The sequence below is a fragment of the Biomphalaria glabrata genome, chromosome 3, assembly GCF_947242115.1.
Source record: "Biomphalaria glabrata chromosome 3, xgBioGlab47.1, whole genome shotgun sequence".
Classification (NCBI taxonomy): domain Eukaryota; kingdom Metazoa; phylum Mollusca; class Gastropoda; family Planorbidae; genus Biomphalaria; species Biomphalaria glabrata.
The window spans coordinates 45,406,784-45,418,326 of record NC_074713.1 but is presented as its reverse complement, the minus strand read 5'-3'; the positions used below and the strand labels follow the sequence as shown (position 1 = coordinate 45,418,326).

Sequence of the window (11,543 nt, the reverse complement as noted above, 5' to 3'; positions counted from 1 at the left end):
AATTAAACTTATGGAAAACTTTAATGACAAAAAAACAGGCAGTGAAATTGTATGCTCTGAAGAAAGGAGTGGTCAAAGATTTGCTAAAACCTATTGCCTTAAACAGTGCTTGAGTCAGTCTCTTTTAGAATATACAGAATCAAAAGTTCACTTGCATTGAGTGTGATGTGTTTACTTAAAACAAAACTAGATCAAATCTATACGTTGATAATGTAAAATATACTATTCAAAAAGAGTAGAAACAAGTGCCATAAAGATGTCGATCTTAACTGTTTCTAAGGCGGATGGTTCTTTCCCACAATACGTCAGGTTTTTTGTTGTTTTTTTTAGTGCAGGGACGTACTACAAAATAACAAACTCAAAATGCCAGTCTTCAAAACAAGTCTTCAGCAGAATATCTTCAACGGGATTTTTTTTTAAACAGAATGTCTTCATCAGAATGTCAACTGAATGTTTTCAACTGAAAGTAAGCATATATAAACAAACAAAAAAAAAACATCAAATCTTTGGAACCATGAGTAAACAAGCCATTGGAAGTCACTTATCAACACAATACAACACAATACAATAGTCTTTTACAGTACTGTCAAGAAGATCTACGACAATGTGGCAAAACAAACGTCTGACTGACTGGTTGTGTAGTATTCAATGTGGCAAGACAAACGGTTGTCTGACTGACTGGTTGTGACTTATTCAATGTGGCAAGACAAACGGTTGTCTGACTGACTGGTTGTGACTTATTCAATGTGGCAAGACAAACGGTTGTCTGACTGACTGGTCGTGTGGTATTCAATGTGGCAAGACAAACGGTTGTCTGACTGACTGGTTGTGTAGTATTCAATGTGGCAAGACAAACGGTTGTCTGACTGACTGGTTGTGTGGTATTCAATGTGGCAAGACAAACGGTTGTCTGACTGACTGGTTGTGTGGTATTCAATGTGGCAAGACAAACGGTTGTCTGACTGACTGGTTGCAAACGGTTGTCTGACTGACTGGTTGTGACTTATTCAATGCGGCAAGACAAACGGTTGTCTGACTGACTGGTCGTGGGGTATTCAATGTGGCAAGACAAACGGTTGTCTGACTGACTGGTTGTGACGTATTCACTCCAGACTGTTATCATAATGGCCATGGTCTCGAGCCCTGCTGACGTCATCCCCTGCCCCGCCCATTTGAAATCGTTTAGTTGAGCCGAGGCTCTTGAAACTCAAGGCCAGCAAAATAAAAAAAAAGCAAAGCTCTCTTCCGCCGGCCTGACTGAACAGTGGGAGAGATCCAAGCAGATGTATATGTTTCACATTTCCATTTCCAGTGTCTCCATGTGCTCCAGGCCAGTCCGCTTACACCGAGGACCCCCACCATTTTTCTTTCACTATACCTCGAGGGACTCAGCATTTATGAAATGGTCCTCTCAAGAATGGTGTGTGGATTTGTGACATGATTGTAGTTCTTTCAATCCTCCACCCGTGCAATGAAAGTGTGCTCACACTGTTCTTAAGCACTCCTACGGAAGGTTGTTGTTTGTTTTTTTCTTCCCTATTTAACTAGTCGTTTCCTCTTACGACCATTTCCACCTGTGTCACTGGTCGTGAGGTATGCGCGCTGGTTGTCTCGATGGTCTCGAGTTCATACCCTGCCCGCTGCCATCCCTTGTCGTTCTGCGGGAGGTTTAGACTAGGAAGTAGATTATCTTCAACTCTGAAGGAACAACTTTGTTCAATGTAAATGTAAAACATTTTTAAAAAAAACTAATATCGCGGTCGTTTATATTCCACTGTCTTCAGTGTACAATGTAGGTAGAACTTTTGAGAGGTAGAAGTAGAACTTTTGAGAGCGGACAGCTTCGTCATGGGCCAAATGTGACACGCAGACCATAGTTTGTGCATCACTGCTTGAAACATTTCTGTGAGCGCCTGGTCATTTAATATCTAGATCTGTAGGAAACAGAAAGAACGGACTTGAATTTGTGCACCAAGTTGAAACCAAGTTGACTTTAGATGGAGATGTTTATTTTTAATCTTTGACATAATGATGCAAATGAAATGTCAATTCATTCTCAATTCTTTACATTTTGAAAGGAAGAGATTGAACCAAAAAGCTCCAACAGATACTGTAAGAGTCTCAGCTAGACAAAATAGACCATTTCAATTATACTAAAAGTATGTTTAATTATAAGCAAATATGCCTTCGTGACTTATTATAATTCATGGTTATTTATAATGAAATAGTTCCTAATATAGGTAAGTAAGTGTTCCCCTATCAGACCTTGTGATCTATGAGGGCAAGGGTAAAGGTCATCTGTCTTCATGGCTGAAAGATAACGAGGGTATCGTGTGACCAGTACAACAACTTGTACTTCCAGAATGTTTAACAGGTACCCATCCAAGTTGGGTTGTGACCTACACATTTTAAAATTCGCCAGAATTCAAACTTAGGACCCTCTGTCCAGTAGCCAAGATCTTGACCACTCGCCCACCACACCTGTCTACATAATACATAATATTCAATTCTTTTTTTTTAATATCCATTTTTCTAAAATAATTTTTTCAAAAGTAATTTTTTTTATTGCGTCTTGGTCCTATTTCACTTAATGTGATTAAAGATGACATTTTTTTTATTTTTTGTTGTAGCCATTTTGAAAATACTTTTTCAACTAGGTATAAAGACCTTTTATCAGTTCGTCCAAAGCTTACATTACAAGAAGTATTCTCGTGTTTCAATAGCACTTCATAAAACTATTCTTAAAGCACTCAGAATATTTTAGAACATCAATATAAAAACAACAATAAAGTATTGCCTTCAAGAAGAAACACAGAGTCCACTATGACCTACATATTTAGTCACACCTTAAACAAACAAAGCCTTTTTCTGCCCAACTGTCTAGTTAGATTCTCTTTTCACTGTCTACATGTCGGGGGGGGGGGGGGGGGGTTCTCATATGTATATATAGCTGCCAAAGAGCCCTTTTGTTTTAAAGACAATTTATATCTACATTTGTATGCTGAGTTTACAGACAGTTCATTTTAATTAATTTTTTTTTTATCTTGTATTTTGTTTTTAATTTAAGACCAAATAAAAAAAAAATTATTTGTGCCTTTGATGTTTTAAAGTTTGTTTCCTCTAGACACATTGTACCAGTGACTTGTGGTCAAATTTTGTCATACAGATGTTACAATGAACGGGAATAAATATTGTTGAAATATTTCAGAGAATGGCTGCCTGGTTGTAGGGTAAGCTCATTGGACAATCATTCCATCATAGATGATCCCAGGTGCATACCCTGCCAACTGCCATCCCTTCTTGTCCTGTGGGAGGTTTGGACTAGGAAGATTATCTTCAACTCTAAAGGAGCATCCAAATTAATTATTTTACAAACATATATTTAAGAGAGAGATATAGATATACCAAAAAAAAAAAAAATGCATTCATATTATTTTAATGTGTTTATTATGTAATGCTTTTCAAATACATACAAATAACATTTGTTATCTATCAATAATTTACTTTTTGTGTTTTTTATTTTGTATCTTTTGTTTAGACTGCGCAGTCATAGTTTTTTTACCAAAACCTTTGCCACTCTTCTGCCTGGGTGCCTTGTGCTTGCCTTTGAATGATCTCCCCTTCTTATCATGCAGCCAGCGGTCTCTGTCCATTTCCCAGGCCAACTGTTTCTTGGCTACAAAAAATAAATATACAATACATAAATAAAAAAAATCAAAGAAAACACTAAATTGTAAATCTAGAATTTAAAAATAAATTAACACAGATTAGAAATCCACAGATCAAAGCAACATCAAAAGTGGTCAAAACAGCATGGACACTCTTAGAGAAGAAAACTAATGAAATGTTCTTTTTTTACTTTCAGTTCTCATTTAAATTTTGCTAGCCATGCCATCATGATGGTCTGATAAAAGAAACAAACAAGTATTGCAAAACTTGTTCACATACAAACAGAGGGCAAACTTAATTGTCAGGATTATGTTTTGATCCAAAAAATTAACTCTTACAGTAAAATTGTGGTCAACCTATTAAAAGACTTCAATCAGAAAATGCAATTGACTATGAATTATAGAAACAAATGAGATGGAACTTTAAATATTTTTAAAAAACGCATACATTTTGAGATGCAGCATGTAAGTCGTATTTTTTCATCTTGCCAAATTTTTTTTTTTATTTTGACCTGTTGGCTCCTGGACATTTCCAACTAAATGAATGAGATCATAAGATCAGTCAACTATAACCAGGATCAAAGTCTTTTAAGTTCACTAAAACAACCAATGCTATGTCTGACCTGACTTGTCTCTGTTCAAGAGATCACTGCTTCCTCCCTGCAATGTGTCGTTCTCCTCATCCAACAAATGAGCAAACTGTTCAGCTGAAGCAAACAAGTCGGATGTGTCGGTTCTAGAAACAGAAGAAAGTTTACAATCATGTTAGAAAAACAGACGCCTGTTATAACTTATTTATGTTTGTTTATGTTGGCTTGTTATAACTTATGTTTGTTTATGTTGGCTTGTTATAAATTATGTTTGTTTATGTTGGTTTGTTATAACTTATGTTTAAGTTAGCTTGTTATAACTTATGTTTAAGCTAGCTTGTTATAACTTATGTTTAAGCTGGTTTGTTATAACTTGTGTTTGTTTACACTGGCTTGTTATAACTTATGTTTGTTTAAGCTGGTTTGTTATAACTTGTGTTTGTTTACACTGGCTTGTTTGTTTAAGCTAGCTTGTTATAACTTATGTTTAAGCTAGCTTGTTATAACTTATGTTTGTTTAAGCTGGCTTGTTATAACTTGTGTTTGTTTACACTGGTTTGTTATAACTTATGTTTAAGCTAGCTTGTTATAACTTGTGTTTGTTTACACTGGTTTGTTATAACTTATGTTTAAGCTGGTTTGTTATAACTTGTGTTTGTTTACACTGGCTTGTTATAACTTGTGTTTGTTTACACTGGTTTGTTATAACTTATGTTTAAGCTGGTTTGTTATAACTTGTGTTTGTTTAAGCTGGTTTGTTATAACTTGTGTTTGTTTACACTGGCTTGTTATAACTTATGTTTAAGCTGGTTTGTTATAACTTGTGTTTGTTTACACTGGCTTGTTATAACTTGTGTTTGTTTACACTGGTTTGTTATAACTTATGTTTAAGCTGGTTTGTTATAACTTGTGTTTGTTTACACTGGCTTGTTATAACTTGTGTTTGTTTACACTGGTTTGTTATAACTTATGTTTAAGCTGGTTTGTTATAACTTGTGTTTGTTTAAGCTGGTTTGTTATAACTTGTGTTTGTTTACACTGGCTTGTTTGTTTAAGCTAGCTTGTTATAACTTATGTTTAAGCTAGCTTGTTATATATTATGTTTAAGCTAGCTTGTTATAACTTATGTTTGTTTAAGCTGGCTTGTTATAACTTATGTTTGTTTAAAGCTGGTTTGTTATTTACTCCCTTAGTAAACACTATTAAATGCTTCAGATTTGATTGTTTGATTTATCTCAATACCAAATGTTTTCAAATCCTTCTAAAACGTTTTAAGGTAGTTATTCATTATTCCTTTTTCATAATTTTTTTTTAGTTTCCAGTTGAAAGCAACCATGATATTTGTGAGCTTGCACTCAACAAAATAGGAAGTGCACCAATGATTAACGGTGGCCCAACAAAATAGCGCGGACAAAATAGAGCGAAATTTCCCGACAAAATAGCGCAAGACAAAATAGTGCTGACTTATATATGATGTGTATAAAAGTACTGAATTATTAGTAATTTAATGTCCTGGGCATCATTTTTGTTGATGTCTCTATCTTTTTCAATATGAATAGATCTGAAAGTATACCATATATGCGAAGAACGAGAGTACTTTAAATTTTATATCATTTTCCTTTTCACCAATGTTTAAAATGCATAACTTGATAAAAACAGGATTTTGAAAAGTGGTGACCCCTTTCAAGCAGTGATGGAATTCCTACATGACATTTCCTACAATTTAGCTTTGTGAAAGTTTGTGTTTGTGTGTGTGAGTGTGTGTGTAAATCTGACAAGTATCTTTGCCTGTTTTCAAAGTGCACTTTTGGAATAAGAAATTATTCATTTTAGCTTATTATAATTTTTGCTTACTGTTTGCATATTTATGTTTTAAGATATTTAAAGTGTTTCCTGCGAATGACTGAAGAATAATGATAACATTAAAACAAAAAAAATATTGTCTGTATTCATATTTTAGGATATCTAAAGTAGTTCTTTCAAAATGATTGAAAAATAGTTTTTCTGCACTATTTTGTTTGCGATATTTTGTCGGGGTACCATGATTAACAAATATAGGAAGGGAACCAATGAATAACAAATATAGGAAGTGCACCAATGATTAACAAATATAGGAAGTGCACCAATGATTAACAAATATAGAAAGTGTACGATGATAAAAAAAATAAATTATTTTTCTACTGTAGCTTACTTTTTCTTTTTTTTCTTTGGCTTTTCTAAATCAAAATCATCATCAGGTTGAGTCTTTCTTTTTTTCTTCTTGGAATCCCCATGAAACAAGGCATGAAGCTCATCTGAGGAACAGTTCATATTGGAACTTTACATCCATCAATTGTACATCTATCAGAAAAGTTTTACCATTCAGCTTCAGTTGTTTTACTACAACTCTTTTAAAGAAAATACTCAGAACTTCTACAAAATAAAACAATGAGCTCATTGATTATGCTAGTCAGTCAGTTTGCATTCATAAAAATGTCAGTGGTAATAATAAGGCACTAGTTACACAGACCCAGATGTGACCTATATTTGTGTCTCATGTAAATCAGACAAAGCCATTGTCTGCAAGAAGTAAGTATGCCTTTTAATCATTTGGATTTTAATGTTTTCCACTCCAGTTAATGGCAATGTGTTGCGACTTTTCAAAACTCACATTTGTCAGCTCTATTCTTCCAAGAAGAGTACAACTTTCACTTTAGAGCTTTAAATTCTAAAAGGCAGGTGAATTGGAAAATATATAGACCAGAACCAACAATCTTTTTTCTCCCAAACAAGTACCAATACTAATTGGGTGGGCGTAAAAACTGTTGAAAATCTTAAGCAAGAATTTTCATAACGATTGGAGCTTTTAACCCACAGCTGAGCAACCAAACACTTAGTCACTAAAAAGCTGAGCAACCAAACACTTAGTCACTAAAAAGCTGAGCAACCAAACACTTAGTCACTAAAAAGCTGAGCAACCAAACACTTAGTCACTAAAAAGCTGAGCAACCAAACACTTAGTCACTAAAAAGCTGAGTAACCAAACACTTAGTCCCTAGCGTTCTGTAATATAATAAAGAAGCAGTCTATGAGCATTTAATACTTTCAGAGTTCTCTATTAAGACATGTCTACAAAGTGTGACAAATCAGCAACGCATCAAGAGTATTACCATCCTCATCTGGTGAGAAGTGACCATCCTCCTCTATGTCCATTTCCTCCCCCATCTCCTGCTGGAATTCAGCGGCCAGCTCATCATCTTCTAAATCCAAATCTTCATCATCATCCTCCTCATCATACTCTTCCTCCTCACTGCTGTCTTCTTTAGCTACTCCCTTTTTATCCTTCTTGTGACTGTTACGAAAAAATAAAGACGCAAGGGACAACATGAAAGAAACAAAAAAGATACTTAACTTCGTAAATTTACAGGTAAGTCGAAAGTTCAATCCAAATTTTGTAATATTTTGGGGTTGACAAGATTTTCATAAATCATCCAGATTCAAGTCAAACACAAAAAGTTGATGATTTGAACTTTCATAGAATTAAAATACGGATTTATTTCTTCATATTAATAACTGAAAAGTTTAATAGATTAATGATATATTACTTATTCGAAACAAAGGCATTGAGCAGACAACATTCCCCTTCTCTCTTCCAAAACAAATTTTGACCTAAGATTTGCAGTAAGTCCAAAACTTTTTCCTCTACCTCTAAGTTGACATTTCTATTTACTCTCTTATCTCCCCTTGCGAGACCAAAAAATGTTTTAGTGATCATGACAACTAGAAACAGGTTCCCATTTCAAGTGTATCTTCTTACCAGCAAAAAAACAAAAAAAAACAAAACAAAAAAAAAAAAACAACCACTAAACATTACTTAAAATGAACACTTTACGATGATACATTGTAACCAGTGAGTTCATTTTAATTTTAGAGGTCCTCAAAAAAGAAAAATGAATAACCAGATTCGCTCCCCTTTGTTCCTTTTAATGACAAATAATTAGAACCACTTGAAATTGACACAATTATAACAAATAACGTGATGCTTTCTAAAAAAAAATATTTTCTAAGAAACAAATCTATGAGGTAAGAAAAAAAATGGGGGGAAGGCAGGGACTACATCAAAACTTGAACTATGGGATTGTGTGTGCTGACATTTTATCTACTGATTTACTATAAAATACAAAAAGAAATAATCCTGACTACTACAATGACCTAGTTATCCTGTTTGACCATTATAAAAAGGTTATTTTAAAAAAAAAGTAATATCCAATATGGTGGCCAGCCCAATGACAACTGACTTTAAAATAATTCTCACCAGATTTTCAAAAATTACAACGCCATGTAGCATACATTGTAATAAATATACATTCAAAAACGTCAAAATAAATGTATCAAGCCCTAACAGACTTTCTTTGCAGAATCCAGTTTTAATTTGTTTCTGAGGGTAAAGGGAACTAATGCTAGATAACTTTATATTTTTTTTACGCTTAGAATTAATGTAAACGAAAAAAAAACAACAGAGAACAAAATAAGTCATTGCAAACATACTCAGATGCAAAGTCTAAGTCCAGATCATCAACGTCACCTTTATCTACAGACTTCTCAAAGCTATCTGAAATACAAAGTAAAATACAATTTGTACACATTTTTTAAAAACGTAAATATATTTAATAAAAACACCAAATAATAGGAGATTTATTGATATGCTTTTGATATGAACAAAACATTGAAGTGGTAGAATCTAGACAAGGAAAAGGGCAAATAAAAGCATTTTTAAGTAGTCCAAATCAAACTGGCATAAGTCTGTCAGTGGCTATTATACATAACAGCACAAATAACGTATTTTCTTTGAAACAAATTCTTAGCTGAAAGTCAGAAAGTCTTGGCTTGTTTATTTACATGCCACTAATCTCTACTTAGTGTTCTGTTCAAATATAACTTTATATAAGATAAGATAATGGAGTATGATGTTCATGTAAAAACAAGGGAAAATCCATCAGATTGTACATCAATCTGCCTTGTTCAAACAAATATGGTGAAGTGAAAGAAGAAAGGACAGAAGAAATCAAATGTAAAAGAAGAAGTTGGCATGAATGAAAGAATAGACTCACCCATTCTCGGCTGTTTCTCATAAGGCAAAAATAATAAATAGGATTAAGTGGCCAGTTAAAGATCTGTATATAGGCTCAAATGAAAAATACATTTTCTAGAAATTTCAATAGTACAAAAGTTTGTAATTAGATTTAGTGAGACCAATTGGTATAGAAGGCCTGAACACTGTGTATTCGCAACCAATGGGCAGTGAAGACCAGTGGCTTGTTTCCATGTCACGTCCTGTGGCGTGGCAATGAGCTATTGGCCTTAACTGTCCACGGGTTGTGGCATTGCAGGTCAGTGTTCAGGTCTTTTATAATGACTGGTCTCCGATCTAGTCTCCACCACACACACAAACTGACCTAGATAAGAGTCAAATTCATCATCATCAATACTTTCATTATCATCATCTTCCTCTTCATCTTGTTTTCTGAGTGCTCTCTCTTTAAAGTACCTTTAAATCATCATTTTGATTCATGTAGAAATTAATACATAACATTTCAAAATCATCAACTGCTTGAATTTCACATTCATTTTTTTTTTACTAAATCAAGTCACTAAAAGTACTAGCAGCTATGACATAATTGGCAACTTGAATCGAATATTTAAAAAAGAAGACAAACTGTTAAATTATTGAATTGGAACTATATCAATACAAGGTGTACAATATACAGAACAAGAAATGAAGAGAGTTGATACTTGTAGCTAGCTGGAGAAAATATGTGTAATATACTAAGTAATATATTTTCCTCTCATTAAAAATAATAGTTCACATACATAATCATTCAATTATAACAAAAAGGGCACTTTTTAGGAAGACCTATGTAACCAACATCCATCTCAAAGAAAACAAAATTAGAGATTCAACAGTGTATGTTGTTTTGAACTGAAACTTTTTAAACAAAATTTTCGATAATGTTTAAAATATTTATACTTATGTGCATAAAAATGCATAATAATTTTAAAAACAAAAGATAGAAAGACCAGAAAAAGCTGATACACATAATTTAAGCAGAATGAAGAAGATGGCATTTTTTTTAAGCAACATAATGTTTTCACTTCACTAGCTCTCCACTCAAAGAAAACCACATTACACTTACCTGTAAAAGAATTTCTCATCCTCTGGAATATCCTCTTCACCAATTTCTAGGTACTCATTAGAGTTGACAGGTACAGCTCTGATACCTGATGGCCCTGACTTTCTAAAATAGCCTACATTGGCAGCTTTGTCTGGGAGGAAAACAAATCATGAATTTACCTTTTAACTTCAGTGACTTTATATAAAGCTACATAAAGTTGGGTTTTCAAAACATCATAAGTTTTCTTTCCATTTCTCCATTTGTGGGATGCATGGTCAAGAGGCTAAGTATGCTTGAACTTGGCATGGCTACCTTATGAAAGGGGCTTGAGGTTCGACACCCGACTCAAGCAGAGTTGTGTTTACTGAGCACCTAAAGGCAGCATGGAAAATCCTTCTCCCAGATACCCCCTCCTCCCACTGGTCCACAAATGAGATTGGACCATAGCACTCGGAGCATGCTATAAGCATGAATGTAGCGCTCTATAAAAAGCTATAATAATTTTTTTTCTCTCAGGCCAGATCAGATTTTGAAATGTACCAGTACATATACAACCTTTATTTCAAAAACATTCTAGACAGACAGGCTTTAAGCCATACATTTTAACTCAATATACCAAAACTCTAAACAAGTATTTTACCACTCTAAGTTTCCCTTAAGATAGTTTGATACCTAAAGTAATCGTAACAAATATTTACGTAGTTGTAGCTTTACTTCTCTGGTGGGGAAGGGGAGATCAATACTCTATTTAAGAAAACTGGTTCTATAATGCAAAATGTAAGCCAAATTACCAATCTTTTTGGGATTCTTGTAAACAAATCTGTCAAGAAACCTGGCTAGTGTGAAATCTTTAACTGGATCACCATCATAATGAATAGGCTGTCCCTGATGACAACAACATTTAGAAGCATAAGCAAAAAGAAAAAAATCTAATTTTCTTACAAACATTTTAAGTAATTGATAAAATCTGTAACTGCAGTAATTTTTCGTATAAACATTCACAGTTTACATTCATAAAATGCAGACATAAGAGATACTATAAAATGATTTGGTCTGAGGGTAAGTCATTCATGTAAAATATTTTTTTTATAGAATTAACAATTCTGCATCATTATAAACAACAGACCCTCCGC

General features: G+C 33.7%; 1 protein-coding gene across 1 annotated transcript in view; it reads right to left on the bottom strand.

Moving 5' to 3' along the window:
* Nucleotides 1-3,430: 3,430 nt before the first annotated feature.
* LOC106075978 (CCAAT/enhancer-binding protein zeta-like) overlaps nucleotides 3,431-11,543 on the bottom strand; it is a 29,110-nt gene continuing 20,997 nt past the window's right edge. Inside the window, exons 20-27 of the mRNA XM_013236863.2 lie at nucleotides 11,202-11,295; nucleotides 10,432-10,561; nucleotides 9,694-9,785; nucleotides 8,786-8,849; nucleotides 7,408-7,589; nucleotides 6,450-6,552; nucleotides 4,292-4,404; nucleotides 3,431-3,676 (exon numbers count right to left, since the gene is read on the bottom strand). Of these exons, the coding sequence (XP_013092317.2) occupies nucleotides 3,501-3,676; nucleotides 4,292-4,404; nucleotides 6,450-6,552; nucleotides 7,408-7,589; nucleotides 8,786-8,849; nucleotides 9,694-9,785; nucleotides 10,432-10,561; nucleotides 11,202-11,295 (954 nt within the window). The 3' untranslated portion in view covers nucleotides 3,431-3,500. The remainder of the gene's footprint in view (nucleotides 3,677-4,291; nucleotides 4,405-6,449; nucleotides 6,553-7,407; nucleotides 7,590-8,785; nucleotides 8,850-9,693; nucleotides 9,786-10,431; nucleotides 10,562-11,201; nucleotides 11,296-11,543) is intronic.